Source organism: Micrasema longulum, unplaced genomic scaffold (genome assembly GCF_059751315.1).
Source record: "Micrasema longulum isolate JH-2025_06_02 unplaced genomic scaffold, ASM5975131v1 h1tg001090l, whole genome shotgun sequence".
NCBI lineage: Eukaryota > Metazoa > Arthropoda > Insecta > Trichoptera > Brachycentridae > Micrasema > Micrasema longulum.
Genome location: NW_028278278.1, coordinates 101,990 through 120,274, shown reverse-complemented (window position 1 = coordinate 120,274; position 18,285 = coordinate 101,990). Strand labels below are relative to the sequence as shown.

Genomic DNA, 18,285 nt, shown 5'->3' with positions numbered 1-18,285 from the left:
AAGGGTTTATGTGTTGTATTATGTGCCATGTTGTGTTGTTTTTTGTGTTCGGGCGTCGGACACGACAAAACATAACATTGGTCATACAAACAAGAGTTGATTTAGATATAAACATATTTTACATTTATATGAAATTTTAAGTTTGTTATATTTACAAAAATATTGAACTCCATTCTAATTTTTAATATACTTTATGTTATTTATTATTTTTAATCGATATATAAATTTTTAACGTCCTTGTAAACATTAATTTCAAAATGGGAAAAGTATAAAATAAAACGCTTTAAGTGGTTAAAAATGTTTTTTTGAAGTGGATTTTTTGCTAAAAATAGATGAAAAAATGCATTTACTGTTTCAGAACGGAAAAGCTGACCCTAGTTAGGCAATTTAGATTACTTATCAGCAAAAACAAAAAGACGTGTATATAAAATTACGTATTACGAATTAAATAAAGAATTCCATCGAGAAAAAATTTCGAAGAAAAATAAATTATCTCAGAATATTAAGATAATTTTGTCTGTACGTTTTCTTGGGAGCTGGGTTTATTTTTTTAATTTTTTTTAATGCATTTTCAACAGAGATGGATAACTTATTATACTAGGCAAAACGGATGTCTAAGAATTTACATGGCTTATAATATTTTACATTTAAATAACAACAGAGGTAGAGAACATTTCAGAAAAGGAAATATGTTAAGTAGTTGTCCATACTTTTAACCGGGTCAATTTTGTATATGGCTAGGCGTGTTTTAATTAACTCAAAGCTATTTGAGAGTTAATCTTATAATAATAAACGTGTGAAATACACGGATGAAGTAGGCATGTAGGTCGGTTGGTAGGTCCCTACTTGTATCTCGTTTCGGCGGGAAACACCATTTTTTTTGTATTTTGTGAATTTCGGAGCGTGCAAACGCCTCGGCCAGAAATTACAATCAATCTTCAGGGAGTACGGGAAAAATACTTCTGGTTGAATAAAGGTTTTTCTCCGCAGAAATCCGCCCTTCTCACACGCAAGCCATCACGTGCCATAAGCAACGGGCTTTCGTACATGAACGAGAATTTCGCGAAATTACACAAAATAACATGTTTTGCTTTGTACCTCAAAAATGTTCACCAGAAAAGTTCAAAGGCTGAAATACATATAAAAAAAATAATTAGAAGAGCGAATTAACGTAATGAAGGTGCTGCGAAAACGTTGTTTAAATTTATTTTAAGTATATTTTGTCAAATCTGTCTGTGTCCGAGCGGATGAAGAATACAGTTATATGTATATAATAGAACCAGAATCCTGAACGACTGTTTTTAACTCGTTGGCTGTTCTCAGGTAAAAATCCTTAAAAAGGTAATCGAGTGGAGAAAAGTCCGCCCCGCATGTAATGGTAGGCGCGTTCGCCTAACAAGCTTGACGTCCCGGGTTCGATTTCTGGGATATTTAGTCTTAGTTATGTTTTGAGATGATTTAAATATGGAAATCTAATGAAAATTAAATAATACTTAAAAATCTGAACATCTTACAAAAATGACAGAACCAAAAAAAAAACAAAATTGGCAAAGTGTGTGAAACTTAAAAAAATATACAAAAAAAATATCTTACTAGTTACATGTTACATTACGCATAATTTAGTTACAGAATGCGGCCACAGAATTTCTGTAAAGATGTGGAGTTGTGAACCTTAGAATTTTATGTTAAAAATATAATTTAAATTTACATATATTTATAAAAAAAAAATACACACTGTAAACTGCATCACTTAACAATTAACCCTCTTATCTGGATACAAGCATAAGTTGAAGTATGTACATACATATTATCCACAGCAGGATTTACCAGTGTGGATGGGTTAGCTGTAATGGCAATTAAATTTGGGATGGTTCAAAACTTGCAAGACAGACGTATACTGAGGACTTGGCTTATAGTACGTAGATTTTAAAAATAATAATAGTTTTAAATTTTCTATATACATAAAAAATAAAACCTACTGACAAACTGTAAATTTTTTGTTTGTTCAGTAGAAATAAATCATAATATTATAGTGCGAAATATTTGAAAATTAATGTTTAATTATATTGACCACTTAACTGTTGTATGTAGCCATGGAATTATGAATAGTCCAGAAGGAGCGTAGAATCATATTTGAATACATCGGATTGTGTCCAATAATTCCCCTAGTTTCGCCGCGCGCATTCGTGATGTTGCCGCGTAATGATGCACGATGGGAAAAAAATACAATTATAAAACAAATGTATGGTAAAAAAAAAAAGCAATCTGTTAATTTCTTTAAAATTTTATTGTGCACGCGGAAATATTGATTGACACAACAGAGTAGATAAGTAAAGGGTCATTTAATAAGAGTAATTGAATTCATGAACTTTAAACTTAAAATATAAAACAAATTTTATTTTACATATAACGGATATTTTCATATCATGTTAAATAATATTTAATGTTGAAAGATAATGTTGGTCAAATGTCCACCACAGAGTTGCTAAATCCGAGATCCAATTTTCATTAGTTCTCTCATTAGAAGAACAAAGTAGGGTAAAAAAAATACTACCCTGGCAACACTAACGAAATATTCATTTTGTTTCTTCGACAATCTGACAGATGGAAAAATAATAATTTTTTTAAGTAATGCATTTGCTACATACACATTCATTCGCTAATTACACATGAAATGTGATTCCATCCTGTTTCTTTAAGATCCTAGCAGTATTTTTACACTTTAAAAGAACACAACACGGCATAGTTGAATTCAAATCAGGAGTTGCGTACTGAGCGACGTCTACAAAAAAGCTAATGGGTCAAATCGTAAACCTACTTATTTATGAGTAGTTTAGTCGCCTTCTGTTTGTTGTGCGTATGCGGTGCGGTTTCTGGACTATTCTTAATTCTATGTATGTAGCCATTAAAAAAATAAAATAAACTTAAGACTTTAAAACAAAAAACAGATTTGCAAAAAAATAGACAGCTGGGGTAAATTAACAAAAAAATCAACGGGTGACAGTTATTACAGTATAAAAAAAACATACAATGTTATTTAAAATACTCTTGATTACTTTGCAATTTTAATGTGAAATTTTGTTTTTCTTTTCGTATTTCACCAGTTAATGATCGAACCATTATGAACACATGATTTTGAATTTTGAATAAAATTTCTTATTTTGGTTTAATTATTTTATTTTTTGACCAATGAGCACTTTCACCTAAGTAGGCATCTTCGAGACCGGCGCTAGTCGGTCAATAAACAAAATAATGAAAACTGACCAGAGAAATTCTTTTTATATTTTCATCAAAATTATAACCAACGGAGTTTAATTAAAAAATACCTACATCAATATTATTCAGTACCCCAAAAAGAAGACATTATTGCCTATATTATACTGAAATGTTTTGAATAAAGTTAGAAATATTGTCACGTTTTCTTAGGTGGTTCAAGTATCACAAAGTAATAGTCATTCCAGAGTGTAATTCCCGATTACTTTGACAATAAACAGGAGCGTTCCATTATTTGTAATCCCGACATGGGTATGGCTCACCTCATTTCGGTTGCCGAATGTATCGCCCGCAGAGATTTCTATATGGAACCACCCCGTTACGACCCTTCCGAGTGTTGAATGAATTCCATTAGTCCGGGAATACAGGGTTTCCTCGGCATGCTATCAAATCCACTTAAATTCTCGTAATTCTGTTGCGAATTTCCGCGGCACGGCAAATGGCGGCCCTTTGTGGCGGGAAAGTTTTTAAGATTCCCTGCCCTTCCTTCGGCTTAACGAAATTGCTTTCCTTCTCCGATACTCCGACTTTTCTCAGCTCTTTTCTAAGCGAGAAGCTTTGGGATATACGCGGTACTAAACACGACAATAATTTGTTAAGATTTTGTTACGGGGCGGCTTAAAACGCGAGCTAAGGTGCAAAGGACTTATAGAGACTTATTCCTACAATGAGCTCTAAAATACGATACAAGAAAATAATGAGAATTTTGTTCATGTTGTGAAACAAAGTGGATTCTAAGAATTGTAATTCTTACACAAAATACTATTAATACAGACAAACTACCTAAATAATGTTATAAGATAAAATGTAGTGAAGATATGGTACATATACATATCCGAACAATTCAAATTATTGTGGTAAGAAATATACTTTCCCAATTTAATCAAAATTAAATTAGGTTTTTTTTTATTTCGCAAAACAAATATTTAAAATATTTGCACACATATAAATGCTCATTTTAGCTTAGAATCAAATTGTAGAAGTTTAGGGTTCAAATCATAGACCTACTCTCAAAAACCTACCCTCACACCCATATACAATCACACACATATTCACATACCTACCAAAACCACACTCCACTTTTTTACACACGCATCCTCACACAAAAAAAAACTCGCACACATGCATTTCTATCAATTAATATCTAACTGAACTGGATTTTTATAATTGTATTTATGTGGAAAAAAGATTTGGCTTTATTTTATGTTTTTTTGTGATTTTTTGTATATTTTTTTGTATTGCTGTTTTTTTTCTGAATTAACAAAATAAAATAAAAAATTAAATAGACCTCAGCTTATGATCCGGAGTCCGTTAGTCCGCACCATGGGACCTGTTTTAATTTAAAAGGGGCGCAATAAAAACGAACTAAAATGTTCTCTAACATTGAATAAGTATGGTTTATCCCATTTTAGATATCTTAAATTAAAATGGTTTTCAAAATAAAACGCGACCACGAACACTTGCTTGTGTAGAAAACTGCCTTATTTAGTACAGTGGGTAAAGATGATTTAAATTCTGGTTATTTGATGCACATACTAAATTTAGCGTAAAATTAAAGATAAAATACATACATTTGTTTCTGACATTTTAATAAAGATTTGTGTTTCAAAATACGTTCACTAATGAACGAGTATTTTTATGAAATATTTAGTATTCGTTTAGAAAAAGACATCTAGTTCAGTATATTTTTTTATTACTTACACTATTTATTTTGGACAAAAGTGTATGCTAGGTATCTTAAGACAAAAGTAAAAGGATAGGGCGCCAGTGTAATTTTTCATTTTCTTACGGAGTTAGAGTAAGCTTAAAGGACAAGGTCGTAAGGGATGAATAGCGAATAGAAAAAGGAAGAGCCTTATTCCTTAAGTTCTGAAATATGCCGAGTCACGGTCAAAAGAGCTGTGAATTTCCCAGAGGATCATTTATTTTCACTAGGAAAGGAAAATGGACTCATAAACGCCAGTTCAATGGCTTGTTTTAGATACTAAAAAAGAACATAAACATTATCCCAGGATCTCTGATAAAAACAGTTCTTCCATAGAACTACAGCAGGATGTATCTTCCTCTATGGAAAAAAGTAATACTACCTGGAAAAGTAATAAACATTTTATTTCCCTTTCTTACATTTAACGTCTCATGCGGATTTAAAGCTTATCTATAATTACCTTTCAAATACGTTGTACATAAATACACAAAAAACAATTCTTTCGCCGTTTTTTTTGGATGCATAATTATATTATCTGAAGGCGATTATATTTTATAAATGCTTGTTTCCAAAATTAAATACATGTTTGATGTTTAAACCGATATATTAATAAAAAAAATTTAAATAATAATTAAACATAAAACTATGCCAAAGGATTTTTCTTCATTAACGCAATGTCAGAATCCATCATATCTTTAACTAACTCATTGAAAGACGTTTTTGTGAACCAGCCAAGTTCTCTTTTAGATTTTGAGGGATCGCCTAGTAAGAAATCTACTTCAGTCGGCCTAAAAAGCTTCGCATTAACTTTTACTAGTATTTTTCCTGTAGCTCCGTCTATGCCTACTTCATCAGTACCAGATCCTTGCCAGCGGATAGTACGCCCTACGTAACAGAATGCCGCTTCAACGAACTCTCTGACAGATCGAGACTCTCCAGTAGCGATGACGTAGTCTCCAGGCTTGTCCTGCTGCAGCATGGTCCACATGGCTTCTACGTAGTCTTTGGCATGGCCCCAATCTCTGCGACTGTCGAGGTTCCCAAGTTCCATGAAGTCCAAAAGACCCAGACTTATTTTGGCGACACTTCGAGTAATTTTGCGAGTTACGAAGCTCTCTCCTCGCCTGGGAGACTCGTGGTTGAACAGAATACCGTTAGAAGCGAATATGCCGTAAGCTTCGCGATAGTTTATTACGATCCAATAGGCAAACATCTTCGCCACAGCGTACGGAGATCTCGGATAAAATGGCGTGGTCTCACTTTGCGGAGGTGGAGCACTTCCGAAGAGTTCCGAAGAAGACGCCTGGTAAAATTTAGCGTTGACACCTGTGGATCGTAATGCCTGTAGAAGTGCAAGCGTCCCGAATGCATCGACTTGTGCCGTGTATTCACTCATTTCGAAGGATACTTTTACATGGCTTTGAGCTGCTAGATTATAAACTTCGGACGGACGAACCCGCGCCACGATAGACACCAGACTCCCCGAGTCGGTCATGTCTCCGTAATGAAGATGCATCATGCCTTCGCGATGTGATTTCGGGTCCCCATAGAGATGTTCGATGCGGCCGGTATTAAACGAACTGCTTCGCCTAATTATGCCGTGAACTTCGTAACTTTTTGATATTAGAAACTCCGCCAGATAAGAACCATCTTGTCCTGTTATTCCGGTGATGAGGGCTACCTTTCTTGGGGTTTGCAGTTCACTGGACATAGCGTGTATTAAATGAAACGATATACTTTTCTTTCTAGATATCAACGCAGACTGAAGTTTCCTACGATACCCATTTGAACAATAATGTTAAATCCACACAGCTATTTACAAACATAAATAAACATCGTGACTCACTCGCATAATATATCGTGTTTTAAAAAAATATGAAACTATAAATCTCGAAGGTTGAAGAAAAGTTCTTCGGCGTGTTGCAACGATCGAATACAAAAGATAAAGGAAAAGTGTTTTTGCGCAATATCAAATATGATAAAACACAGACTAAAGAATCGCGTAAATATTGAAATTCTCCATTTGTCGGGGGCGCAATATCAAACTGCCCGAAGGGTGAAATATTCGCCGCATGATCTGTCCAGACCCTGGGTCCGAACCCCCAGTAAGTAAATAAGCGGGTGGGTTGTGAGACGATTGATTTTCACAGCCCCGGGGTCCGAGTCTACGTACAAGACAATATTGACCGATGTCAAAAACGTCGCATGAATACTGTTCAAACACAAAAATCCTTATGAAATAAAGATTCTAGTAAACACGGCATAATGCAGCGAAGCTGAAAATATAAGCTGGATAAAATACGTTTACTTAGATAAACTTTAAAAAATATTCATAATTTGTGAAATAAAATAAATAAATTCAAATCAAATAAATTATTTTAAATAATAATAAAGGTTTTTTGAAAAAGGTGTGCATATGTAAAAGGAAGGTACATAATATTATTCATAAGAAATAATAAACATTATAAAATGCGAGTGTCAACATTCCATTCAGCTTAGGAAAATGCACAAAGAAAACACTTAAAGAAAAGCAAAAAAAAAAAGAGTGAAAAACAAAAACAATTTTTTATAACGTAATTTAACTAAACGTTAACTACTTTTTTTAAATACAGATTGAGTTTTTCTACTGACGTTTTACGGTGGAACTGCATTTTAATTATAAGTAATAATAAATATACAGTTTTTATTATTGATGTTTAAACCATTAACTTTGTTGTCAAATATTTTAACTAATGTTAGTAAATATTAGTATATAAACACTTACCGACTTTGTTCAGATCTCTATAAATTTACATATGATTTATGTATTTTTGGAAATACTACATATATATACTACGGTGAAGGTGGATGTGTATTTTAGTATTAGCATGTTGGTGTAGTTAGTGTCCTGACGAAGAGACGGGTACGTCTCTAAACCGGTGGACTAAAAAAGTCGGTAAGTGGTTTTATACCAATATTTACTAACATTAGTTTTACATTATTTTAATCCCACTTTTATTTATAATTTTTACCAGTAACCGTGTTTCGTCGCTACCGACTACGTCAGATTGATGTTCGGACTAGTCTGACGATGTCGGTCACGACGATACTCAGTCACTGGTGAAAATTATAAATAAAAGTGGAATTAAAGCGAACAAAGCTCAAGAAGACAGCCCCCGATTTCGCTGATTTCCCGCTCAGCTTTGCCTAAAGAAAAAAAGAAGCAGAACCCCTCAACTCTGGAACGATCGTTATTTAAGTGAACCTACCGGAAGTATAACTAAAATGTTTTCCCCTACCATTTTCCATGCTTATGATTTCAGGAGAATGCAGATTGCTGGCTACGAGCTTACCCAGATGCTTACGGGTCATGGTGGGTTTATGAGCTACCTGCATCGTTTCAAGCTCTCTAGAAGATCTATGCGTCATCCCATCGGTGATAGGTAATAAAAAACTCGAGCACGAGAGGTGGTATCATACATGGTCAATACAGTGCATGCAATTGGTAAAATAAACCAAAGTAGGGAAGAAAATGCCAAACACTCCTCTAGTGGAACGGAAGGCCTGTTGACTACTGCCAACAGGCCGGCTTCTCCTGAAGAGTTTTGAGTGGTTTCTTCTCCACATGAGCAAATGCTGAGAAGTTCCTGGTTGGCCCACATTAGTATATCCCTCCTAATCCCAACAGTTTAGATAAATTTGAAGAAATTTAATTGCAGAAAAATCCATTTTTTAAATATAAACCTTGTATTATGTAAGCAAGGTAAATAATAAAGCAACTCCAATTAAAAAAAAATAAAAAAACCGAACAAAGCATTTTTATTATTATAGTTAACTTAACTAACCAACCAAACTTACGGTATTTATAACTTTATATATGTACACACTATAACTTGTAACATATTTTAAGAAGAAAATCGTTTCAAATTATCGAACTCGAATTAAATCGTTTTATTTGAAGTAAATTTAACTTTCTCATATTTCATCTTAAAAATACCTTACATATATAATACGTTATCAGAAGGGGCATTTATAATTATTTACTATTTCGGCCTGCGAAAGATATTTTTATAATACAGCTTTATGGGAAAAAAATACATCGCTTCACATTTTATAATTTACCAATACTATTCTAACTAAAAAAACCGTATTTCTAAAATAAAAAACATTTGAGAATTTTGTAAAATTTCATTGTATGCATTGCCAAACGTAATTCGAAGAATCATGCTTTGTGAATTCATAACTCAATTTGTAAGAACATCCCTCATGAATTGAAAACGAAATTATCCATGATTGACAGTGAATTAGAGGAGTGCATTAAAGCTAAAAGTTAACCCTCACAAATAATTTACAAAGCAATAACGTAAAGCCACCTATTAACGACGCATAATGAGGAAATGATATTGTGGAAGATTTAGAGTTTTTTTAACAAGTACATTTAAAAAAAATACCTCTCGTAGGATTTTAAAGTGTACTTTAAAATTTCGAAGCGTTTAGTAGTAAAAAATCAGCATTATTATTCCATGTCCATTCCTTAGTGTCGGCCTCGTGGTGTAATGGTCGGCGCATTTTTGCCTACCATGCCAGAGGTCTCGGGTTCGATTCCCGACAGGGTTAATATGCAATATTTATTTAATAGGGTGTTTTCACACTAAAATATTTCATAGTCTATGGACTGGTACCTGAAGCATAAGACTGATCATCTTACCTTTATGTAACAAAAATGATCAAGATACGCTGCGATTGGTGTACCGATGCAGACAGGGAAAGATGATGATGATTCCTTATTTGAAGCATATAAGTATATAAAAAAATTAATTGGAAATTGAAAAATATAACTCTGTCAACTTCCCATTGTAATCGGAACCCAGGAGGCATTCGCAGTATATAGCCTTACATACAATAAATTGACCGTGCTTAATTGAAATTTTATTAAAATATTTCCATTTCCTCATCGAAAACTCCAGTTTATCTCAGAAGTTATTCATGATCGCGTGGAATACATGGATCAATATAACGGAACGAGGATATGTAATTGAATGTTAATCTAGTTTTTTAAAATTTTATTATTACTTAAAATAGCACAATGATTGGACCACCCACCTCAAATACGTAGTTATTTTTCGAATGTGTGTGAATTAGTGTATGTATACGGAATACTTAAAGTGAGTTAGGTTCCATTAATGAACTGTACTTTAATGTCATTAGTCGTACCCACTGCTTAGTTGAGAGTTGAGAGTTGAAAGCATTAAGATAATACAATTCTCTTGTAATTAAATTATCATGAAGCGTAATATTGCTGTATCCGAGGTGCGTACATACATATTATTATGTAATGTTATGGTGTAGATTTACATCGTTTAACTAATCAGAAGATTTATAATCACATATGAATGAAAACGTCAAGAGTTATGGGTGTTTACATATTATTATTTTTTAAGGAATAACCCGCTAAGCCTCTCTTTTAGAGGCTTGTCAGCTGGTGGAAAGAGGGGATATGGAAGGAGGTAATACACATCAACACCCAGACCAATTGAGAAAAAATCTTTCATGGATTTATTTCTTGCAACTGGCGCGAATCGAACCCGCGACGCCAGTTTCACAGTCGGCCGTCTAACCAACTGCGCCACGACTATTATATTATGTACATTTATACATTTATACAAAGTTGCTTTGACTATCTAACTAGGGTTATTTAGGCTTAGAAGCCAGTCAAAAAAATATATATAAAAACAGTAATCAATACATAGAAAAAATAAATAAAGGTAGTAGTCGTAGTGAAAAACATAGTAAAAAACATAGTAAAAAAATGTAGCAAAAAACTTGGTAAAAAACGTTACTGAATACCAATACTGAATCAACTGCTCCACAACTGTATAGCTTATGTTAGGTTTTTGTTATTTTCATTGTGTTTTGTAATATAAATAATTTAGATGTACATAAATACCTTGTTTTTAAAACTGTGTGTGTGTGTATATTTGTTAATTATGTTTGTTTTTTAAGTTAGTCTTCTTTGTTTATTCTCAAATGTAATTTCAAAAAAACTAAATTGTTAAGTGTCCTCGGCACGGAAAATCCCAGTGAGGTCACATTGTTTTTATTATTAATTATAGTTTGTAAGCGAAAAGTATGAATAAATAAATAAATAAAAATACATAGTAAGAAACATAGTGAAAGACAGTAAAAAAACATATTCACAAACTTTCCTGTAATTTGAATTTTTTAACTCCAAAAACACGCACGGTGTTGTGGCGCCAAGACAATGACAAAGTCCTGGATAAACATATTAAGTTCTTCAAAACGAAAGCCATTTTCAGGAGGAGTGTACAAGTCTGGATTTTGCCTAAAGGAAGAGACCATTGCAGAAGACTGCTGCGAGATATTGCATAGATTTATATACTTGAGTGTGTTGTCCAGATGCCCTTTGAAATATATGTATGTTAGTGAAATAATATATATTTTTTTGGTATTATTTAATTATGTACGTGCTTCTACTTTCCATTATGATGTATCCCAACTCAACACAGGGCCTTTGGCCTCATAGAGTTTGGGATGCGTTATTATTGCATTTTTTTATAATATGTATGTATTTTTGTATAAATAAATTAATAAATCAACCCAGTAAATACGTAGTAAAAAAAAAATACATAGCAAGAAACATAGTAAAAGACGTAAAAAAATTAAATATATATATATACGAGTATATGCATAGTGAAAAAATTACTTAAAAAAAACATAGTAAAATAACTAGTCAGATACATGTCATAAGCCCTATAAATGTATATTTTCTATTTTCCCGTATCTGCGAAAACAAAGAACTACGTATAAGAATACGAGATATAAAAAGTAAAAAATAAGGATTAATTAACACGATCTATGTTAGCTCTCATCCAATTAGATTGGATGGTTTTAATTAGCGTAAACCTTTCTGTTTTTCATTAAAATACTTGTCACCTGTCACACGCGGTGACATCCATTTGGTTCCATTTAAATTTATTTTTTACAAATCCGCCCACGAAGTTGTTTCTTGTTTGTAAATAAATAAAGTAAATCTTTGATTTTGAGTAAGTGGAGGGCGGTTACGGGCGGTGATTCCCGCCCTTCCTGGCGAGCCTAATAACTTGTGCATTAGGGCGGCCCGCCTACCTGCGGCTGGCTTTTATTACTTCCATAGAAAGTGGAGATGTAGGTGCACCACCCTATATTGCCCATGTTGGTAGGTAATACTATTATTAAATTCACATTCTTCGGCTGGTTAAAATACACTGGAACTTTTTTTTACACGGGGGTTACCTTCCATACAGTCCCGTGTAAAAAAAATTAGGAAATAAAAGCTGGATAGGTTTCCTTTCCAATTTGGGATTTCAAAAAAAAATGTTTACTATTTAATGTTCCTTATTTTTTTTTAAACATATCTTTGATCGGCGGATATAATAGTTTAACTGCAAAAGTGTAACTTTTCAGGGGACCAAAAAAACCTTATTATGAACCTAATTATTTAGCAACAGAACTCATATTTTGCGAAATAGTTCATTATTCACCGATCATCTTATTTGTGTAACAAGATTCGAGTAATTTGTACAAATAACATAAATATTCCAGATATACTACTTGAACCATTAAATATGGGACAGAAATGAGTCTTTAGTCGGGGTCTACTTTCAAGGAAGGAATGCGGTAATGTGTTGTGACGCTGTACCGTTGAGTTTCAAGAAAAATTAGCTGGTCGATTCATGAATATATTATATTCTTGAAAATCGAGGCGCCAATTTTTATCGAAACTCAACTGGGCAGAGTCAAAACACATAACCGCATTCCTCCCGTACTCTTTGAACGTAGAACCCGCCTATATTTGTACTACCAGAACTAACTTATTCTACATACATTAGTTTAAAAATGCCCTAGCAAGGCGAAACAATTGTCCGATTTTTTTGTTATTGTGTTTAAAAATAAAATAAACAGTTTTAGTAAACTCAAATCAGTGTTCGATTTTGATATTAAAACTCTTACGTATATTATTTGTACCACTCAACAAATGATAGAAATGAGTCTACTTATATATTACTGAGACCATCTTGTACTATTTGTGACACTGAAAATATGACACATAACATCAGCAAATCATTATTTTCTAAGTTAAAGTTTAAACGAGTTAATATTATAGTTAGCTTACAAAAAAGTTCATTCAAATTACAATAGTGGTATCCAAATTGTCTATGATAAAATTCATAATTTTACTGCAGTAAATAAATGTGTGTTTTCAATTATTTTTAAGGTAACACAAAACAGTTCTAAAATAATATAATATATTGCGTACACGTACACGGTAGCCAGGTACTTTAATCCCCTGGCGACTTATTTTATTACTAGAAGGTTCGATACTTCGCTAAAATAAAAATATGGACAACTTGGCGTTAGATTTTTTTACAAATAGTTATTTTCAAAACACTCTTTTCAATGTTTTATAAAAAACATTTATTTTAAATTGAACATTACACTTTAGCACATTTTGATTGATAGGCGCTTGAGACGAGAATGGAAAAACTCACTGAGAAGCGAAAAATAATAATGTATTTTTTACGCACCTTGCAGATAAGATTAGTCTGTGGGCATAAACCCGTTCTTCTTGTTGTCCCAAAAGAAAAACAACATCAGCGGAGTCTTGGTCCTCAGATAACCTCTGAAGGTCTCTCAGAAGTCCAGGAAGACCGGCCCGTTCAGCACCCATGGCGGGGCAACAAGCGCCACCTACACGCGTACCCATCCTTCCCGCCGATTTAAAATGGCTTGGATAAAAAATGATGACCCCGTTTTGTCTACAGCTAAAAAACGGCATAAAAAAATACTTTTTTTTAAAATAACAATTTCCCAGAAAGTAAAATAGCACAATTTTCACACTCTTTAAATAAATCTATTGGTCGGCAGATGGCAGTAATGTATGGAATGTCAAATGGCACCAAAATTTTTAGAGGTTATGTTTGGGAAAAATGCACATCACAACTATGTAAATATTATGTATTGGGTTTACCGAGTTTATTTATTGAATGCCTGCGTATAAAAATATTTTTACGGGCATGGTAAGGCAAATAATAAAATAATATGAGAATCATAAAATAATGGTAATTTGCAAGTAAAAAATACAGTAATGCAAAGGACACAAATCACACAAATTCATAAAAACTGAGTTTTTTTTATTATTACAAATAACACATAATAAATTACTTACATTTATAAAGTATATACTCGAGTTCACAATTATCATAAACCAAACTGTTTAACAAAAACAATTTGATATCGGTTTCACAGGATAAAGAACTATTTGTCTTGATTTTCAGAACTTGGCAGCTTAATTATAACAAAATAATCCGTTAGATAACTATTCAAAGTATTTGTAATTCATGATTTTACATTTTAGGTTCTAGAACAAGATTAAATCATTAAATAAATTTGTTTATGTTTACGAAACTACAACCTGTTAGCGATCACAATACAAAACTTGACAAAGCTATTTGATTGGTCAATGGCCTCCGCAGTAGTGCCAATTTACAGATAATAACAGGTAAAAATTTTGGCCCCTCGGTAGAACACGTTTCGCCTGCATACGCACACCAACAAAAAATGTTCTATAAAATGAGACTGCAAAAAAATCTACAGCGTTGATTAAAAAATGATTACCAAATATAATATTTTCGTGATCGTAGAACAACGATGGATGTGCGAAAAATGCGGCATTAACTATTCCAGATTATATATTCCAGGTTTAATAAAATAAATATACATAACCTAATTATCAAAGAATATTTTTTAATACTTATCAAGTTATGGTAAAAATTAAACCGCTCTCTTACTCTCTTGTAAAGTTAAGGACTTTCGTAGTTATTATGTTATTATACTAGTGTAGTTATTCTACAATCATGATATGTAAACGTAGTTTTTTTTTACAAACTTTTTTATTGTTAAAAAATATTTTCGAAATAAAAAAAATGCCCTGCCGAGACAGCGGTTATTCCGCTGCCGTGACCAGGATTCGAACCTGGGTTACCACGGCCACAACGTGGGGTCCTAACCACTAGACGATCACGGCTACCGGGGCTTGCCCGGGTGGCGTCAAAATAGTCAATAAGAGTTAAAGTCAATACAGATGCATTATACAAAATATTTGGATGAAATTAATAACGTTTCTTAAATAACGTAATTGTTAGAGCAAAGGTACATACTGATTCCTGGGTATTTTAGGTAAATTCTTCTAATTCTTACTTAGCTTGAGGCTTAGAAAAATAAACAAATTTACTACAAGTTTTATAAATGAAATACCTTTTTTTAATTCGTAAATTCCTACACAAAATGCATAAAATATCGTCCACTTGTAAAATAGTAAATATGATATTTTAAACCATTCATTCATGAGTTCACTTCAATTCCTGCGATCCAAGAATGGTTTTTTCAGGATCTAAATTTGACGTTAGTGGAGGAAGCGACGTCTGTATGCAAATATTGCAAAGACGGAGTGATCCTGTTTGTTGGCGTTCTATCCTCTCTGCCTATCTCTACTGGGAAACGACGTACTTTAAAAAACATTTGTTTGCTTTTCATTAATATTTTCATATCCGCATCTACTGGTGCTTAGGGCAATACATTGGAGTACCAACCGCAGCGAATCTCGATATTTTTTGGTGCATTTGTTTTTTTTTGCCGTAAAATATACAAAATAATACCATAAAAAAACGATTTTTTTTTGTGTAAATAATATGTAGAGGCACTTTATATATTTCTGTGTCCGAGAGGACGAAGAATACGTTATTGAGTGTGAAATAGAATAAGAATCCTGGACGTGCGTTTTTGACTCAATGGTTGCTGTCAGGTAAAACATCTTAAAAAGGAAATCGAGTGGAGAAAAGTCCACGTCGTAGTGTAGTGATTGGTGCGCTCGCCTATCATGCTTGAGGTCCAGAGTTGAATTCCCGGAAAAGTGAAAATGAAATATTTGTTTATTAGGCGGTTTTCGCTGAAACATTTCATTGTCCCTGGACTGGCACCTGAAGCGTAAGACAGATCACCTTACCTCCCTTTAAGAGATGACCGAGATATGCTGCATTTTAATTTAAAATGCAGTCCCCAGTGCGGATAAGGGTTAGATGATGATGATTATTATTTATTTTAAAGGCGTCATCCATACTAATATTATAAAGGCGAAAGTGTGTTTGTTTGTGTTTTCTTCACGTCTTAACGGAGGTACAGATTGATCTATTTTTTTGCATAGGGATGGCCGAGAGGTGAAAAGTAAAATAGGATAGTTATTTTTCATTCCGATTTTTTTTTAATGCAATGAAAAAAATATATAATTTATCAGCACTGAGCAACATTATTCAAAAATGGGTAGGCGGTAAGGTGGGATGTCAAAAAGATTGAATTTGAAATTAATTTTTTAAATTTCAATCGTTTAGTTGCTTAATTTATAGTTAGTTTGGTTTGCTTTTCGTTTTAGTTTTGTAGTAGGATTTTGGATTTGTGAACAGAATCAATACTATGCTACGTCACCATAGACTAACAGACCATCGTATTTTTTTCAAAGCGATAGATGGAAGACCAAGCTGCTTTCAATCCCAATAAAATATATCATTCCATCGAGATAATTATTACAGATAAACAAAAAATCTTTTTGATAAACGACACAACTTATTAATTACCTAAATAATTTCTCCCTTATACCACGTGAGCCGCGGGTAAAAGCTAGTAGGTATTATATAATATTAAAATATGTAATATAAAAGTCACTGTTATCAAGTATCTTTATCTTGAGTTCTTGAGCACTATTCGATTTCTATAAAATGTCATTTGATTAAATGTGACACGTGTAGCAGAAGGAAAGTGACAGCGGCGGGATATGAACCCCAGTCTAACCCTCTACCTACCCCTGATGTCTGCTCACGGGGTGCTGAGTGACACATCGGAAATTACGCCGAATCGGTACCCCACACCCCACGCTGTTTTTGAGGGGTAGCCCGTTTTGCGAAAGAAAAATAGCATTACTTAAAAAAATCATTTTCGTTTAAAAATATTGTACTCGAATATTTTTTCGCAAAAAGAATATGTAACTAAAAATTATTTATGGAAGTTTTGAGCTATATTAAAGTACCTATGTTATTTAAATAAAGACTACCTCGTTGTGTAGTGGTTGGCGCCTTGGCCTATTATTCCTGAGGTCCTGGATCCGGTTCCTGGCACGAGAAATATTAATTTTGAAGGTTGTTTAAACTACAATATTTTACTTAATGTTAATAAATATTTGGATATAACCACTTGCCGACTTTTCTGTGACTACTGGTTTCGAGACATGCCCGTCTCTTCGTCATGACACCAATTAAACCGACGTGCAAAAACCACTTTACACTGTCTCCACAGCTTTTGCACAGAAATATAAAACCAACACGTCATGCATCTTAATAAGCAACCCTTACATACACTAAATAGGGGTTATATACAAAGAAATGTAAGCGGTTAAATACAAATATTTAAAAACATTTAGTTAAATGTTTGACAATAAAGTAAATGTTTTCAATATTCATCATAATTATCATACTCTTTCCGAACATAATGGTACATAGGGCACTGGATTGGTACACCAATTGCAGCACATCTTGATCAATTTTGTTACATGAAGGTAAGGAAAATTTGTTGACAATTATAACTTAATTTGTACCTATTTGTTATTGCATATTTACATATTTATTTATTTTTAAGAAACAAACAGTTGACAATGATATAGTAACATTGAAAAATACAGTTCAAAGACAGACCAGCAAAGTTTTTAAATAAGAATCATACATATTATTAAATTGTGTTACAACAAAAGGGTGTGTTCATGCGTATATTTGTATGAGAGTAAGTGTAGATGTGTGTTTATGTGTATTAGTGTAGGAGTAAGTGTTCAGGTGTGTGTAAGTGTGAGCATCATTAAATAGTAAGTGGGATCGTATCGCAGCCAGAAATAATGAGTCTTAATTTATTTTTAAATAAATTAAGGGGCATGTAAAATATATCAATAGATAAAAAAAGCATTAGAGTTAGAGCGAGAACGATAGAGGAAAGAGTGTTGTGCATAGTTAGTGCTACAGACTGGCAGATGCAACAAATACTTATTTCTTGTCACGCGAAAGGGGACATTAAGATTAATTTCTGAGATTAGGTTAATATTACTTAATTAATACGTAATAATTTCATACATATTTATTATATTATATACATACTTATTTTATTATATACATACTTATTTTATTATATACATACTTATATATTACATTCATATTCATTATATCCGTGTACACTTT

At 32.9% G+C, this 18,285-nt stretch overlaps 1 protein-coding gene, 1 non-coding gene and 1 pseudogene across 2 annotated transcripts in view; all 3 read right to left on the bottom strand.

Annotated features, from left to right (window-relative positions):
* The window catches only part of LOC148277070 (uncharacterized), a 52,421-nt gene extending 37,927 nt beyond the window's left edge, over nt 1-14,494 (bottom strand). The window contains exons 1-2 of the mRNA XM_088233376.1: nt 14,184-14,494; nt 13,543-13,779 (exon numbers count right to left, since the gene is read on the bottom strand). Of these exons, the coding sequence (XP_088089502.1) occupies nt 13,543-13,721 (179 nt within the window). The 5' untranslated portion in view covers nt 13,722-13,779; nt 14,184-14,494. The remainder of the gene's footprint in view (nt 1-13,542; nt 13,780-14,183) is intronic.
* On the bottom strand, nt 3,049-6,765 carry LOC148277071 (GDP-mannose 4,6-dehydratase pseudogene; annotated as a pseudogene).
* Nucleotides 14,495-14,969: 475 nt separating the features above from the next.
* Nucleotides 14,970-15,041, bottom strand: TRNAH-GUG (transfer RNA histidin (anticodon GUG)). Its single transcript has one exon. It is a non-coding gene; the product is annotated as a tRNA-His (tRNA).
* Nucleotides 15,042-18,285: the final 3,244 nt, after the last annotated feature.